The sequence below is a fragment of the Lepidochelys olivacea genome (genome assembly GCF_965140295.1).
Source record: "Lepidochelys olivacea isolate rLepOli2 genome assembly, chromosome: 6".
NCBI classification, from domain to species: Eukaryota; Metazoa; Chordata; order Testudines; family Cheloniidae; genus Lepidochelys; species Lepidochelys olivacea.
The window spans coordinates 38492289-38510968 of record NC_140416.1 but is presented as its reverse complement, the minus strand read 5'-3'; the positions used below and the strand labels follow the sequence as shown (position 1 = coordinate 38510968).

Here is an 18680-nt window from a genome sequence, read left to right as displayed (position 1 = left end):
ATGCTGCGTATCCATCTGTTCTCCTGGCAGTATTCTTGTCCAATCAAGACTATTGTTATATGAGTAGTTTGAGCAACATCAGTCACAGAACAAAGCAAAGTGGTTCTATCTTGCCAGCCCAACAGTGTGATATATAAGGTCTACTAGGCCATTATTCATTGCACATAGTTAAGCAGTCAGCAGATGTTAATTTAGATATTTCCAATGATAATCAGATTTTTGTGTGTAGAAAACTGATATTTATAAATACTGAATTGTTCAATAAGTAATATACTTTCCCAGTTCAATAAAGTATTTAAGCATTTGTTCAGCTTTAAGTGAGCAAGTCCATCTCTATTCAGGTAAGCACTTAAGCACATGCTTAATGCTCATTGAAGTCATAGGTTTCCTAGAAATTTAAGCACATGCTTAAATTCTTTGGTGAATTGGAGACTTTATAAGTGAAGACTTCTAGTATTTATAGGAAAATAGGCCCAAACAAAAGTCCAGGAACTGAATGTCTCCAGACTTTGGGATGTTAAAAATTGTGAACCTGAATTTCATGGCTGAGGTCCATCTCTAGTAATTAATGCAATTCAAAAATAGAACCACTGTCTAACAAACTGCAAATTCACTTATTGTTAAAAAGCAGTTTAACTCTTTTGATGAATCTGTTCAAAAATCTTTGCTAACTCACTTGATAAAATAATAAATTAAAAATGCATCCATAATCTCAATTCTCATTTAATTTTTATAACACTAAAGAAATCAATCTTTACACATTTACATAACAGCAAACCCAAAGATAAAATGTGACTGCCAGCTTACATCAGTTTATATAAAATAGCTCAAAACCTGGTATGAAACCTGGTATCACCCTGCATACAAACAGTAGTCAGTAACTGATCTTGCAATAATCTGGCATTTATTTAATGTAAGATTAACACAATAAATCTGATTTTCAAATCAGGGTCACATGCAATAACAGCCTGCACAATTACTTTAGTTGTGTACATACTTGTGAAAATTTTCACTAGTAAGTGGCAAGTTAGGCAGCAGCTAGTATGATTTGTACATACAGTCAAAGTAATTAGACTCAGAATAGGTATATGATTGCTTTAGACTTCTGACTGTTTGGAAATCTGACCTTCTAAGAATGTGTACTTTAACTTTTCACAAATAATTTCAAAATTAAATATTAACCTGCAATGTAATTCATGTTCAACCCAACAAAGATATTGTGTTACCTAATTTTCACAAGAGTAAATCAATGAGACTGTAGTTCCTTACTAACATGCAAAATATAAATATAACACATTTGTCCAGCTACAGTGTACTCTCATTAATCTTTTCTCTAGTAGTGTTTGTTATTCTCTAAGAAAATGGAAAACAAAGTTAAGGATTTCCACAGATAATCTTGGAAGCATATCAGCAGAGGCTTTTTAACAGCTTTTAAAAAATCTGTTAGCTCCATGAAATATTAATTTAACTAAGAACTTTTTGATTTTGACCTTTTACCTTCCATACGCAGTGCAGCCCCACATTGAGCACTGTCAGTGATTGCAGTTCTCTCTTTATAGTCTTCTTCTGAGTAACTTTGTCTGAAACACTCATTCACAGCCCACGTGACTAAATCTGGTAGGGTAAGGATTAGAATTCCATCATGGGTATATAGTCTGCAGGCTTTCCTGATAAGTTCAAGTTGTCTTGTACACTTGGCAAGCAGCTTAAAAAACAACAACACAGAATGATTAATCACTCAAAGAAGGTGGGATTTAAGTGGTGCATAGACCTGTGTTGTCCCTTTACATAGGAGAGAAGTTTATCAATAGTGAAAACCAGCCTCATTTTATTAGATATATTCTAATTCATTTGCAAACGGGAGACAAGTTGGATGATCTAAAGAAAAAACCCCAGCAACCTACTTTAATTTGCCCTTCAATTAAAATTTTAGAAACATATAATAAAATGTATAGAATATAATGACTAATATAGCTGAATATGTTTTCAGTCTAGATGGAATTTGGCAGAACAAAATATTATGTCATGAGATAATATTTGCAAATCAGTCTCCTACTATGTTTCTTAATAGCTAGCTCCTAATCCAAGTCCTGTAGCATTCTGTGATGCCCTCACAGAACCCTAATTAATCATTTTCCTTAGATGCATTTGATACACAGTATGCCAAAAGAATAAAACTTATCTACAGTCATAACATAAAATGTTAAGCAAGGTCTCATGTCCTACATAGCACATTTGATGTAAATATGTGGTAGAGCTCCCTCAATTATGTGGCAAGAACCCCAGAACCATATCACTGCCCATCCTGAACCCTCCTTAAAACCTGCCCTACTGCAGTACAATAAAATCCCTTGTTAATTTATGTTCAGATTCAATTCTATTTATTTCATATTACCCTCCTCCTGCCCCCCACCACTTTCAATGTGCTACATCATTTTATTTTGCATTACAGATTTGTCAGGGACCCTGCTGGAGGTTTGGACAGCTGGGTAGTTTGGGTTTTTGACAAAGGCATAATGATGATTTTTTTGTTTTTTTGGTTTTGTTTTGTTTTTTTTTGGCAACCAGGAAGCAGATGAGGCTTTTGAGCAGGGATGGAGACAGCTTTAAATTTAGGAGGGGGAATTAACTTCCTCATTTCCCACCTCAAAGCCTGATAACTAGATGTCCCACTGCTCCTTCCCAACCCAGCCCAATATCTGCCACTATATTTAACAAGCATGGAGAAATACATAAGCTTGATATTTCTGTTAAAATTATCACCATTGAAATAGTTAACAATATTGACATCCACACTTCTGAGGTATTGTTTCAGGCTTCCTACATATTCAGACAGACATTATTGCATTGGTTTACAATGAGTTCACACTTGTCAGATGATATCTGTTTGCCTAAAGACAGTGGGAACCAAAGTCTAATTAGAGGAATTGATCAGTCTTTTAAGATGACAGGCCAATATACACCCATTACCCTCAGAGGTTCCTGACCTACATTAATTACCGAAAGAAATGTGATTCAATATATTTTTATACATATTAAAACTATTAAACAAAAAATTAAAACCAAGAAGACATCTCAAAGCTAAGCTGTTGTTAATATTAAATTAAATTAAGAAAGTAATACAACCATTACACAAAATCAAATCAATAAACCAACAAATTATGGTAATCTCAATAGTGGATTGGAATTAAATTATCAAATTAACACAAAAATAGTCAAACATTACAAGTTCTAGAAAGGGATTTAAGGAGGTAGTTGTCCTTTTGGTTATAAACCCCAACTGAAGAACTGTATCTATAACTTGGAGCTGGGTAAAAGTTTTAATACTGGAACCAAGTTATCTAGTGCTTAACCCACAACTTGAACTAATTATAAAGCTTCCTCCTTATTTAAATTCTTATGTGATGGCTCTTTCCCTCACCCCCAACTGAGATATTATATAGACTTTACAAGATACTTCTGCAGTAGTTCAACAACTCTGATCTGGTGACAGTTTCAATTCTCTTAGGACTTGTAGACACAGGACACAGAACACACTTTAAATGGATGGGCTATCTCACCAGTCCACGGAAGACTGATGTCACATTAAAGTCTGTTTCAGGTTCTTGCTTGAGGACACAATTTATTGGTCAAACAGAAGCTCAGGCAAAATATCAAAATAAAGTAGTTCCTCTGTCCAACATGGGCTACAGTTGCCAGAGGCTTTTCCCTCACCTCTCTCAGCCCTTCCTGGTCATACCAGACCAAGGGACTCCTGTAGGAGCCTACCTACTCTCTGAAGTTCTCTCCCTCAGCTGAGCTTTTGCTGGCCTTTAGAAGGACTAGGATCAATGGCATTTAGGTGATTTGTTGACCCAAAAGACACAGCTTCTCAGACACTCTTGATTCTTACAGTTTGTGAATTTTACTTACTCCATCTTCCAGTGCCTCGTTCCAAGGCCTTTGAGCAAATCAGGTGTGAGACCTACTCTGGCACCATGCAATTTGGTCCAATCAGGTTTGAATTAGGTCATCCTTAGCTAGCATCAATTTTGGGAAAAGCCAGAAATTTTTAAACTATTTGGTCTTTTGCACATCAGAGACTATAAGCCCCTGACTCCCAAAATACCAAAACCACAGAACATGAGACCACTTTTGAGGAAGCTGACATGATCTTATCTGCGTGAAAAACTCTTGCAATGAGACTGTCACCAGTTTACAGAAAGTTTGACCCCAAAATCCTGTAAAAATTTCCAGAGTTCCAACAATCAGTCACTCAGTATTCATCTATCAGCAATATTAAAAATAAGCTTGAATATCTTGTGCTCAGTGTCATCATTCTTCTCATAAACAAGACAATTTACAGTAATTTTTTGTTTTGGAACTGGGTTATAAGTCAAATTTATCTTTAGCAATTTCCATCTCAATAGAGAAAACTTACTTTAAAATCTCCCAAGATTAAACCAAATTTAAGAAAAAAGATGTTTACATTTTATATAAGGCCTATATTCCTATATATGGTATTTCTCTTAGAAGAATCATCACTGATTATAAACGGAAGAAGGAGGCTGTGTTTGGATCCAAATTAGAAGGTTTAAACTAGGATGAAGAGTTTGGGTCGGGGGCTGAACCAATGCTAAAAATCATGTCTGACAATGGCAAAATCTCTTAAAAGGGTCTCCTGAAATTATCAGCCTAAATTGTGGAAATATCATAATTTCAAGTGTTATTGCAAGATTTATGCCATGAAAATGTTTTATCATACTGGGTCATATCAAAACTGAATCTGGAGAACAGGTTCCTACAGGCCCTGGATCAGATTGGGAAACAAACTCACAGGGTAGGTCTAAAATTTGTGAATTCAAAACGACCACCTCAGCAATTCATGATGAAGGGAGATTTAGCTTTGAGATTCTGGTTTGGGTTCATCTTGGTCACTGACAAAGGCTGCTTGTCCTTGCCAATACTATAGACATTATAATTATCTCTGGGGATGATTGTTACTAAAACTTACCATAGGGAATGTGCTAGCAATGATTAACTGACCATTTCGGTAGCCAGCTCCATTTCTGTATGCAATTATTTTCACTGCTTTATGGTTCATAGCTGCAGAGATCTTTTCTGAGATTGTTTGTATGGAGGTTTCGGTCCGCAAAGATGCTAGAACTTCTTCTAAATAATTCAAGGTATTTTCGGCTTCCAATGTGGATAAATCAGTCTAGGAAAGAACCAGATCCAATCAGGCTGCTGCTCTTGTTAAATCAATACTGAAGTGAACTTCTTTTTATGAAGCTCACCAATTTAATTTAAAATTTATTCAGTCAACACTAAATTTATTGAAATATGGAATATACTAATATCTACTCTGCATGTACCTTTGGTGATCACACTAAATCTCCAGGGATTTCTGGTAGTTATGATTTGTTAAAAATGACAAGAGATGGCTAAAACCAAATTTTGTAGGAAAGCTAACAAGACATGTATGTATTTCTTTTAAAGATAATTGAACATATCTGTATACACGGCTGTTTAGGTAAAGATGAAACAGCTTTCAAAAGATATCTCCCCTTATTCAATGCAGAGCTCCCATTAATTATTTACCCTTAATACTAATATCTATAGGAGTTCCATATGTGCAGGCAAGAGACAAATATGTCCCATAACAGATACATTTTAATGCTAACAGGAAAACTATTCTAAAATTTGGTATGGCACAAAACAATATCCTAATAGGTTTATAAATATTAGGATATTATTTATATATCCCTAATAACAAATCTGCCACTCTTGACTTCCTTTCAACTAGAAAGATATTAAGAAAAAGACAATAATTTTATACAGATTTTAAACTCAGCAGTTAGTACATTCCCAGAATGAGAGACAGTGGTGGAGACTCTGCATACATGTCACATGCCACGTACTGCAGCAATGACCAACCTATGACACATGCATTAATTAGGTAAATGCAAGGTTTTTTTAGAGTACCTATGTTGCTGAGTGAGTAGGATCCCCCGCCTCCCAACACACTTTCTTCTGGAGAAGGTGGAATTATGGGTGGTCATGTCCTCTCAGCATAGGATCAATGGTAGTGGTGAGAACTTTCACTCACTACCCAGAGCTGGAATGAGTGGTGTGGGGAACATACCGACAGAGTCCTTTAGTATCACATAGGAACACTTGAAGAGGAAGGAAGCAGGGCAAACTTTCAGAAGACTCCCAACCCCTCATCCATCGTAGCCAAGGCCACTGTTTCTCTGCATTCAATCAATGGCCTGAAAAGTGCAGCCTCTGGAACATTGAGAACCTGATCTCAAAAAACTAGTGGTTGATTGTAAACGTCCTAGCCCTTTTTCAGGGTTGGCGTTCAAAGAGGGGATATGCCAGTCCCCTATTCATCCATGGGTACCATGATAATATCCACACTGGCCCCATTCCCACTGACACCTGCAAAACCTTCCTGATCTGTTCATCAGCGAGCAGTAAAACTGAAAGACTATATGAAGGTTTACAGTTTGTTCAAGTGAAGATAGCAAAGTTCTGCAGTAGTCTAAGAATGTACTATGATCATTTTCAGGTTATTTTATAATCCTGAGTCAGTACAGCTAATAGGACAAATTAAAAAAATACAAACCTTCCTCACATTAACACACTTAAAAGGCCCCAAGGAGAAATGACTTGCTTCCTCAGAGCCAGAGGCACAGAAGAATATGCTACCTGCGGGTAATTTTTTCAGTTCTTTTTCTCCTCTTATAGCCCTTGCACAAGCCAAACATATCATGAACTTCTGCTTTCCACTGGGTGAAAGAAAATAGTAGCCCTAAAAAGAAGGGAAAACAATGGTTTCAATGTTTTAGAGTATCCAGATGTGCAACAGTTCAGTTATCTAATTACTTCCTATAAGCATCCAGGATTTCCTCAACACAAGTCCACCTTTGCTAACCTTCCTGATGCTGCCAGTTAGGATACATGAATAGCTGTTGTTCATTTCAAATGAGACAATGACAAATGGCTTTGGATCTTCAGCCCTCATCTCTGGACACTGCAAAAGGGAACTGGTGTTGGAACAGACTAGAGCAACTGTGACATCAGAGGTGAGTGACTGACAATGTACTTTTACTTATTACAAATCTATGGATAGCGACATAAAATTTGACTGGGGATTTTATCATCGTTTAATCATGACCTGTTTCACAGCCATGATGTCATACTTAGGTAAGAGAAACTTCTACAGACATGTTTCTTTCTACAGACATGACTGCTCAATATATTACTTTACAAAGTACTTTTTTTGCTAGCAGGAAGAGAAGATTATGCACCGACACCTGAAGTGGAGCACCCACAGGGACAGCACTTGAAGAAAAAGTGAAATATATGATCTGTACATTTCAGATAAATATAAATATATAGGTATACACATAAACATTCTTGCCTGTTGTCTGCATTGACAGTGGATTAAACTTCCCTCTGTCAACTTTTACATACCTTAAAAATATTTTACTTACTGGCTGGTCTATTTTTTCTCTACTGGTCACAGAGAATGTGCAAACAGAAGCATGATTTGCTGCTGTGATTTCTTGATCCAGTACTGTGCTGTAAAAGGCACTAAATACTCCTGCATTTTCCATGTAATGCCACTTTTGATTGGCAGCTCCATTGCTGTATTCTTTATAATTCTGTCAAAACATAAAAGATAAATCCTATTCCTACACTATAGCATTCTTCTATTCAGTATTTGGCATGAATGTCTTGTGCTGTTTAAAAAAAAAAGCTTGTTTTTCAGATGAGACTTTAAATACTCAAGTCCTGTCTGTTCTGTTTGGACACTAATCATCTCATGACACTTTAAGTAAAAGTAGGTATTTGCCCCAGTATCCTTGACAAATTTTCCCCCTGCACTCAGTGTTGTATGGTGGATTGTCTAATCTTCTGCCATGGAGGTGGCTACATTTCAGAAGTGGTGTATGTACATCAGCAGTTTTAAAGTGCTGTGTGATCCTTTGGGATAAAAGGCGTGTTAGAAACAAAATGCTGTTAATAAAATAGACAATATTAGGTAAGTGAAAAAGTGAACTAATCAGCATAGGTGGTCTGCCAACAATCTTGCCATCAGAGATGGGCAGTCTTTAAACCTGGCCTTGTTTCTGGGATCTGCCATCATGGCAGAAGACCCAAATAACCCAACAAGGTCATAAGAGAACAGAAGACAGGAAGGGTGGATCAGTGGTTAGGGTGTTAGTTTAGGAAACCCACGTTCAATTCCTTGCTTCCTAATGGACTTCCTATGTAACCTTGGGCAGGTCACAAAGGTTGGATTAATTAAATGGGAGTTAGGTGCATAAATACTGTTGAGGGCTAGGTTCCTGTGTCTCAATTTTGTGCCTATAAAATGGGGATAATAGCATTTCCTGTCCACACTAGGCTTTTGTAAAAACAAATGCATTAAAGATTGTGAGGCACCCTCACGCTACAATAATGGAAACCATGTAAATTAGATAGATAACGTTGATTCCTGAAAATGAAGTTCTGGGAAACTCTCAGATGTACTGCTTCCATTGGAGACACTCCTCAAATTAAAACAAACATTAGATCTTAATTATTTATGACAAATTTATATATGACTAAGGAGAGAAACAGAAAAAAAATGTCAACAAGCTAAGAAAGTTCAGGGATTAGAAAAAGTTCCAATTTACAGCTGGAATGTACTCAGTGTGCATAGGGGACTCTGCTTTTTTATGTAACCTAGCTTGAGTCAAAAGTTCATGTGTCTCCGTCCTCAAATGGTCAGAGCTTTCCAGAGGGTCCTGGGTTTTGGTGTAATTCACAGGTGTATGCCAACAATGGGGATCTCTGCTGACAATACTTAAAGGAAAAGGAAATGTCCATTAATAGAATCAATTTAATTTCTGTGGCTGTTCCCTATATAATTATATACCGTGTGTCATTCATTACAGGCCTATTGCTATTTTTCAAAATATGTCACATTGATATTTTCCCCCCAATCTTTTTAGTCAATGCCAGAATCCCAAGAGCATATTTGTATAGACAATATTTTATATTATAGTTGACGTGACAGTTTCTGCTGGTCTAACAGGCATTCTTTAATACTATGCAGGTAAAGAAATGTAAGTACTTAGAATCACTTTTGGCATATAAAATTATTTAATTTATAAAAAAAAATAAAATGTTCCAGGGAAAACAAGCCATTATAACAACAACTTTATCATGCATGGCAGCTTGCTGCATGAAATATGAATGGGAAGCCATATGGAATTCAAGATTTTGCAAAACCCTCAGACTATTGTTTGGAGTTCACAAAAACCACGAGTTCATGAATCTGTTTTCCTGTAATTTAAAACTCTTGGGGTCAATTCAGAGGGGAGTATAAGTAAGTCCTGAAAGAGTCTAAACTGAAGTAGCTGGTATTGCCTTCTGCATCTCCCCTTCAACATGTATGTTACAAGAAAACAGACTGCCTCTTGTCTCCCTTTCACCCACATTCACTTACCATATCATGTCTACAATTGGTCCAATGATTCCTAGTGTAAGTGAGGCTCAGTTGGTGTAACTCACATATCAAGAAGCCAGAATAGAAGAGTTTACTGAAACTAGCAGCTAACAGGAAGATGTAAGAAGATGTAAGTTAAAGCAGGCTACCCTCTATTTTATACCTTCTCATCCCTTCTTCTGGTAATTAGTGTGTAAGTTACAACAACAAAGTCCTTCATACATCCTTACACAGGTAATAGGTCTAAGAAACTCTAACTCAGTGTAAGGGAATCAAAGTGTAAGGAAGTTTAGTTTATACCACCTTACACTTCATTTCAGAGTTTGGCTAATTGCTTTGTAGTGATTTAATTTTTTAAAAACACAACTTCCTAGCATTTTCTTTGCCTGTGTATTAGCGATAATAAACTCTGAAAAACACAAGTGGCTGCCTGGTACATGGCAATATCAATTCCATAATTATTTGTGTATTCCTTTCTCTGATCCTTTTTCCCCCATCTCCCTCTACATTTGTTTTTCACTCATCCATCTCTGTTCCATTTTCAAAATATTGTTTCATTGGCAATAGTCCTCTGAACACAGGATGGCAAAGAGCATTCAAAATTAGGCAAAACAAGTTCAGCTATTCCCAATACGAAGACATTAAGGGTATCTATAAAAGATGTGCAATTACTAATAATGTCTCTGCCGAGCAAAAAGCTAAAAACAATGGGCAAAATAAGCAAGTCTTCCCTTTTGATTTTAAAGATTGCAAGAATGGCAGCATCCCTGAGAACAACTGGCATATATAAAGAACTTAATTGAGCTGAATAGGGAAGGGCTCACCAGAATCAATTTAACATTTCTCACTTTTATTATATTGCATGAACTTTAAAATATTTGTCACAAACCAAAGGCCTGATTCTGCAAGCTGTAATGCATGTGACTAATCCATTTGATGGATATTATTATGTGAGTAATTTCCACCAAGTGGCCTTAATTGCTGCAAGAAATAAAAGATAAAGCTTTTATAAAAAGAGAGGAAGCACACACAAAATACTTGAAAAGCAAATTGATTTTCAATAAAAACTAGTTTGGGGGACAATATACTGTACATATTCTATGAAACTGATTGCACTACTAAATGTCAGATTGTGACAGTTTTTATTTCATTGACTGATGTCATAAAGGCATTGTCAAAGATAACTGCAATTGTCTATATTCAGTAGAAGAGAACGAAGCTGTAACCCTGTATTTTTCAGTTGCATTAAAGATTCAGTGGCTGATTCTGACACACTGTTACTCACAATTCAACATGCCGACTTTAAATGTTCCTTATTTTAAAACTAATATGCATGAAACTTTACCTTGGCATTTCTGGACTCCAGAATGTAACTTTCATGTTGTTTTTATTGACAATTTATTGGATAGAATCTTTTATATCTTTGCAACAGCTGTAGCCCTGGGACTTCCTGTGTTATCTATAGTATACAAAGCACTATTAAAAGAAAATATTATTCAAAGCTGATTCGGTATCTGAATACAACTGGATCCTGGGCCTACATCTAGGTGTACAGCAAGAATTTTTGTCTCTTCTTTTAAATGCACTCTTACCTGCAGAACAACAGCACATCGTTTCATGTCCAGTGCACATTTTGAGTATCTAGTCTGTGTGCTGGGCATTGACACTGCTAGCACTAGGTTTGGATCACTCATCAAATGAAATGTCCTAAGAATAGAAAAAACAACAGTAACACTATAATGTAAAAATGCAAATATTTTTAGAGGGCCTAAATACATTAGGCTTTCTCCTAAACTACTCTTACAGCTAGAGAACATGAGTGATGCCGCAGTAATGCACACTTTTATGAAGAAGCCTTATAGAAGGATTATTAGCACATACCAAAATGCTGACATAGCCCTTGGTGGGTTTGATTCACAAGTATCTAGTTCATTTTAAAAAGAAAAGGAGTACTTGTGGCACCTTAGAGACTAACCAATTTATTTGAGCATAAGCTTTCGTGAGCTACAGCTCGCTTCATCGGATGCATACTGTGGAAAGTGTAGAAGATCTTTTTATACACACAAAGCATGAAAAAATACCTCCCCCCACCCCATTTGATCACTTTAGATAAGCTATTACCAGCAGGAGAATGGGGTGGGGGGAGGTATTTTTTCATGCTTTGTGTGTATAAAAAGATCTTCTACACTTTCCACAGTGTGCATCCGATGAAGCGAGCTGTAGCTCACAAAAACTTATGCTCAAATAAATTGGTTAGTCTCTAAGGTGCCACAAGTACTCCTTTTCTTTTTGCGAATACAGACTAACACAGCTGTTACTCTGAAACCTGCTAGTTCATTTTGAGTTTCAGATTTACCCCAAACCCTACATTCAAAGCTCAGTTTGAGTAAACCAATTACAAACTTGGTGAGTTTCTCTCTTTCTTCACAAATGCTCTGGCACTATCTCTTGCCTGACAGGACACCCTCTTCCTTCCTCCAACACAATCTGCCTCACTCCTGCATTTTCGGAGAACCACCCTTTCCTTCTCTCATCCTCAAAAAAAGGCTTCAGGCCCAAAGACAGGAAGATATGTGCATGCCACCCTCCCTGAACACACGATGGCTAGAGATACTTCTCCTCTGACCTGGTGACATGTCAGTGGCATTTTACTCCCATCCTGACATCTTCAGTGGGCTCCCAGCTGTTCCCTACCCTCTCTTGAATGCTTAGGGGTTTTCCTGCTAGGATGCAGTTCAGTCTGGGATAATTTCTCATGCACAGACTGAAGTAGAGCCAACAAAGTACAGTAACCTCAGCTGAACTAGGATTCAATGCTGTTCTTCACATTAACATGAGAAAAGCTTATCTAACGCAAACAAGTTCTTATAGTCTTAACTTTACATCCAGCTAATAGTACATAAATCACTGCCTACTCCAAGACACATGAGAAAGCTCTGTGTTCTTAATAGCACTGAGAGTCCTGCATTGTTACGTGAAGGGCAACTCTCCAGCCATACCCAATACCCCTTTTTAAAAACAGCAGAACCTCCATTTGCAATGCTGCTCATTCCTCAGATGCAAGAAGAGCATGTCAGGCTGGTGACTCATCTGCTATGGATATAGAGGGGAAGAAGCTTGCCTTGCTAAAACCACAGAGACTCCAAATGGGACAGCAGGACAACTACCTGGCTCCTGACATTCTGGGTTGCAGGTGGGGGCAGTTTACTGCCTCCAAAGACAGGAGAAAGTGAGGTGAGAAGGAGATAAAAGAGCACTGGTTCTACTAGGAAGACACTTAAAAGTAAAGAGAGGGAGTCTGGTTCTGTTGGTGGGAGGGTGATAATGTGGGACCAGAAGCTTTCTCTGGGTTCATACCAAAATAGGCATTGAGGCCAATTTACCTTGGCTTTAGGATTTGATGCAAAATGGTTGCAAAAACTGAGATAATAGATTTTTGGGGATATCCACTAACCCTTTTAACACAGAGACAAAATAGAAGGATTTTAAAAGGAAGACAATTCTGTGTTCTTGGGATCCAAGAATAATCTGTTTTACTGAATGCTTTGTCCAATATGAAGCCTTGAATTAGGAGATTAAAAGGGGATGGAGCAGATGGAGACAGACACTTTTCTCTCTACTCAAGTCTGCTGCTTTGATTTTATACTGCTAGTGATGGAACGGTGCAGTTTTTCTCTCTTCATGAACCCACAATTTGTTTAATGTATCCTTTGTCATTCTGCTGCAGTGGAAAGTGCTGCATTCTCAGGGGAAAGAAGTGAAGGAGGAAAGATGAGTAGTGTACTGTACAGCAGTCTATAAAGCTAGTGGCATTTTAAGCATGCTTAGTATGTCATTGCATTCAAAGGTGAATGACATATGCATGCTGAAGTTTTCCTTTTCTGTTTTTGAAGGACACAGTGCTTCTGGATTCCTCAAATCAGCACTGGTCTGGAGCTCCAGTACAATGCAATACATTGTTTCATAGTATCCATATTTTGATCCTTTTAACTTAGGCTGAGTGGACTGTGGGGAAGAGTGCACTTCACACTGCTGTCCCCCTTGTGGTTGATTTAAGGAGCCCTTATGGGAGTGGGGAGGGTTTCTCTTGATTGGAGGGATTGTTGCTTTGATATAGGTCTTTTAAAGCTATCTTTAGCTTTCTACACTAGAGATTCATTTATGAGATTCTATGCTGTAAGTTAACGGCTAGTAAGACAAGAAAATGATCAAAGAAGAACTATCGAAACCCTATTAAAAATCCTAAACCTAGTTCTTTCCCATTCAACACACTAAAAAAATAACTTCAATAACTAGATAACAGTCCACAGAGCTGGAATTCTGTTTTCATGTATGATACATAAAGCTTCCCTTTATAATATTTAGTCTCATATATCAGTGAACATGCTTGTACCTGTCACAATCTCTCCATATCCAGTGCTGATTGGTATCATCAGATTTCTTTTCCACCAAAACAACTTCAGTCCCAGCATGCAGGTTAGCATCCTGAACCCCCAAAACAAGCCCTGGGAATGCACAGTTTATAATCTGTTTGTCTCTAAACTCAAACTGCTTATGGTGAGCCTTCTGCAATTCTGCATTCAGCTTTGGTTGAGGTCTGAATAAACAAAATTAGGGTTAGGTGTTTAGGGTTAGAAAAATGCCCTATTAACTTAACATGACTTACACACAACACTTACGACAAGTAGATTTTGCAGAATCTTTGTTAACGTGTCTGACCGTGTTCTTAACGATAGAACAAATGACCAGGAGTACATCAAGGGACTGGGTATGTGAGGGCAGGGAGAGGAACAGAGAGGATGGACAGAGGAAAAAGTAGAATGAGAGGGCTAACATAGGGAAAGCTATTTCCAAGACAAAGGTGAAAAGCATACTGGAACTCATTGCCATTAGTTCTACTATACTGGCTCGCTGAAAAGGCACAAAGAGGCAAACATCACCTTAATTTGGTTGTTTATGCCTCTATCTGCTTTGTAAAAACTGGAATAAACGTGTGATGGACAATAAGGGCTAATTTGAATGCAGTCCAGCATGCCTCTACATCCTTGATTTTTAAATAGTCATTCTAGTAAATCTAGTTAAATGCAGATAACATGCAGATAAACAGGGAATTCTGAACTTCACAGAAATAAATGAATACATCCTAAAGTTATGGTGGCAACAAATTCCAGAACAGTAGTGCTCAAGTGAGCTCAAGTGAATGATATCACTTGATTTCAGTGTATTTTTCTGAACGACATTTCATTTTAATGTAATTTAGGGATTTCCTTTCCTACCCATATTTTCAAGTTCTTCTCTTTTCCCTTTCTTTTATCTATCCACTCCCCATATTCCATACTCCTGCCTTTCTCCTTACATTTTTTCCCTCTTATTTCTTGTCCCTGCTATGCTACCTCTCCTTTGGCTGGGAGACACTTCCAAATGGCTGCTAAATGCCCTGAATAGGAAAGGCCTGATTTTTAAAACTCAGACTCCTGTCATGTACCTGAAATTTGGTGTGGCATATAACTTTGGGCACAATTCACTGGGGAAACAAATAAAAATATATAGACTGCACTTGGCAACTGTGTCTTTAGGGACCTGATATGATGTCCACTGAAGTCAATGTAAAGACTCACAATTACACCAATGGACATTGGATGAGGTCTACATTCTTCATTTGTGCCCCAAATAGCTGTTCACAAAACTAAAAGACCACAAGGTTGAGACACCTTTAAAAATTAGGTGGAAAGGATTATTTTTCAGTTAATGTCATAGGAAATTATATATTAATGGGATATTTGGATCTAACTGCTTATATATATTTCTAAAAGTTTCTTCATAGAAGACTAAATTCTCTTACAGTGGTAAAGTCCTATTATTATTAAAAGGAGTTCTTCCTGAGTAAGGAAATGCAGGATATGTGTGAATAAATACAAGGAAGCAAAGCTTGGTATGGTGTGTCGGTCTGTGACTTTTGTCAGGTTCAGTATTACATTGTCCAAATGTGTATCAATTATATTGTAAAAGTATAATTATTTCTTACCTGTACTTCTGAAATAACTCTGCATTTTCACAGAATTCTTTATCCTTGTCCTTTGGAAAACTGTCATCATCATGAAAATCACAGGAAATTTCCTGCCAGGAATATTTGGATTTCATATGCCAAGCATCTGTTTTAAGATGTGATTTTGCATGTGAATTACTGAAAAACAAACCACAAAATGGGAATTTGGAAAACTAACAGATTGGGGAGATACTTTACAAGGTAACTAGAAGTAAAACAATTAGATCTTGCGTTCTTGCATCAATGTATGTTTTTTTCTGAGTAAAAATTGAAGGATTTGGACCGTAATTTGTATAATAAGGTCCACAGGAATGGAAAATCTATTATAAACATATAGGGTGAAATCCTAGACCCCCTGAATCTATGGTAAAACTTCCATTGACTTCCCTAGATTGTACCTAGGGACTTTCCATAAAGTAATCAATATTTTTGTTCTCATCACATAAGAAATTTCCTAATCCCACAGAACATTATGTGTATTGCTGACACTAAAATGAACAGAAAGTCATACTTTTGTACAGAGTTGTATGAACTTCTCCTAGACTGGTGGACTAGTCCAGCTCCCACTGAAGTTAAGAGAAAGAATCCCACTGACTTCACTGAGAGCTGGCTCAGGCTCTAGCAGAGTGGCCCCTTCAGGTATTCTTTCACATTTACTTTGAGCAGTGTTGTTTCCCAAATTTGTACAACACTGACTATTATCCTATGAGACAGCAATACTTGCCAGTATCTGATTTATAATTGTATATTATATACATTTATAATTGATTCTTTGCTGACATGTAGTATTTGAAGCCTGCTCACCAACCTTTAATAAAACAGCGCCATCTATCGCCACAATTAGTAAACGCAACCTCTTTCTAGAGTGTCACTATTAACTGAATACACTTCAAGCTTTTCACATACCTCTGCTGTTTTAACAACTCCTTTCTTACACTGTCTGAAAAAGAAACCGTTATTTCTGTTTTTTGCTAATGTAACGACATTAATTTCAGTGGAATTTCACCAGTTTAAACTGGAGTACTGGAATATTGAATCAGGCCTGATGTTTTTACTTTGAAATAATTTTGTTAAGGATCTAGTGGGATTATGCAGCAGAATAAGTTTTTTAAAATTTGTTACAGAGATTAAGATGGACTCTGTGTCTACTTGAGCATTGGGTAAAGTAAATACAGACAATACAAAGAAGCAGAAAGGGCCTAATAGAACAGTAAATTAACTTAAAATTCACAAATTTGGAGAAATTTTGGAGAGATGTGAGCTTGCTGTATTACTGGGGGGTTGGTTTTTACCTGCATTTCTACAGCTCTGAACATTGTTAGAATTTTATCTTACACCTTTACATAACACTATTTTACTGTCCTTTTTCCTTTACTCAACATTCATTGTGAGATCTTATTTGTGATAGTTGTGGGAGAACCCAAGATCCTATTCCTTAATTAATTATTTTTTCAAATTTATTTGGATACTTTGAATTACCCAGGCTAAGCTCACTTGACCTCCCCCTTTCTTCAGATACGCTGCACAAATTATAGGAGGTTTAATGTATGGACCTTCTTAAATGATATAAATATCAATAATATTAAAATCAAAATTGCTGTGGAAATCATTTTGTTTTAGTCTAACATTAGCTCTTCCAACTTCCTTTTCTCTTACTATAGCTAACCTAATCAGCTTTGTGAGCCATAGTTCTCAGAGACTGATCCAGCGATTATTAAAGTCAATAGAAAGGCTCTCATTGACTTCAGTGAATGTGGGATCCAGCCAATAGGCTTGATCTTGCAAGGTGCTGACTGTCCTTCTATACTGAAGGTTTATTTTTTGCTAATTAAAATGATTCCTGTTATTGTTACATTTTTATACTTAAAATTGATTCTTTTTATTTTGACTGAAAATATGCAACATTTCAAAACTTCACAGCCACATTGTTGGATCTGCAAAATATCATGAAAACAAGAACTTTGGGCAAAAACAATTTGTGAAAAATGTGACAAAAAGTCCTCATTTTCACACTCCTCTAATTATTGCTATTGTAAATGCCTTTCAATCTTGCATTGGAAATGGATTAGACAAAATAGATGTAATGAAGTAGAGCTTTTGGGAAATCTTTGTACAGTAGGCAGCGACATTCATCTCAAATGGAGTAACATTAATTATGCTGGGAAAGGTACATGTTACAAAGATTTGAGTGAACTGCAGAATGAGAGCACGTTATTTTTTAAAATGTGCTTTCAATGGACGTTTGAATTATAGGCAATCTTTGCACTACTGTATGCTTTACTTTCTTGTAATTCTATTACAAGTCAGTAGAAGTCAGTATGATTAAGAAAATCTCTAAACTGGCTTGTACAAACCCAATTTTTAAAGGCTGTGGAGTATAACAGTTTTACTACTAAAAGACAATCTGTGAAAATGTACTCTATCTCTAAGGAACAACCAAAAGGATCATACCCTTCTCTTCCATCTATATTCTATTAAAACACATCTACAAATCCAACTTGTGTTACCTTTTAATAATCCTCTTGTCATAAATATAAAGGGAAGGGTAACCACCTTTCTGCATACAGTGCTATAAAATCCCTCCTGGCCAGAGGCAAAGTCCTTTTATCTGTAAAGGGTTAAGAAGCTAAGATAACCTCGCTGGCAGCTGACCAAAATGACCACTGAGAAGACAAGACACTTTAAAATCTGGAGGGGGGGAAACAAAGGGTCTGTGTGTGTGTGATGCTTTTGCCAGGAACAGAAAAGGAATGGAGTCTTAGAACTTAGTAAGTAATTTAGCTAGATATGCGTTAAATTTCTGTTTTGTTTAAATGGCTGGTAAATAAGCTGTGCTGAATGGGATGTATATTCCTGTTTTTGTGTCTTTTTGTAACTGAAGGTTTTGCCTAGAGGGAATCTCTATGTTTTGAATCTAATTACCCTGTAAGGTATTCACCATCCTGATTACAGAGGTGATTCTTTTTCCTTTTCTTTAATTAAAATTCTTCTGTTAAGAACCTGATTCCTTTTTCATTGTTCTTAAGATTCAAGAGTTTGGGTCTGTGTTCACCTACACAAATTGGTGAGGATTTTTATCAAGCCTTCCCCAGGAAAGGGAGTGTAGGGCTTGGGGGGATATTTTGGGGGGAAAGATGTTTCCAAGTGGGC

The 18680-nt window shown here is 36.8% G+C and overlaps 1 protein-coding gene across 1 annotated transcript in view; it reads right to left on the bottom strand.

Moving 5' to 3' along the window:
• DCDC1 (doublecortin domain containing 1) overlaps positions 1-18680 on the bottom strand; it is a 418510-nt gene that overhangs the window by 32261 nt on the left and 367569 nt on the right. The window contains exons 27-33 of the mRNA XM_084631193.1: positions 15510-15668; positions 13878-14081; positions 11077-11191; positions 7482-7652; positions 6611-6796; positions 4994-5197; positions 1498-1705 (exon numbers count right to left, since the gene is read on the bottom strand). Of these exons, the coding sequence (XP_084487319.1) occupies positions 1498-1705; positions 4994-5197; positions 6611-6796; positions 7482-7652; positions 11077-11191; positions 13878-14081; positions 15510-15668 (1247 nt within the window). The remainder of the gene's footprint in view (positions 1-1497; positions 1706-4993; positions 5198-6610; positions 6797-7481; positions 7653-11076; positions 11192-13877; positions 14082-15509; positions 15669-18680) is intronic.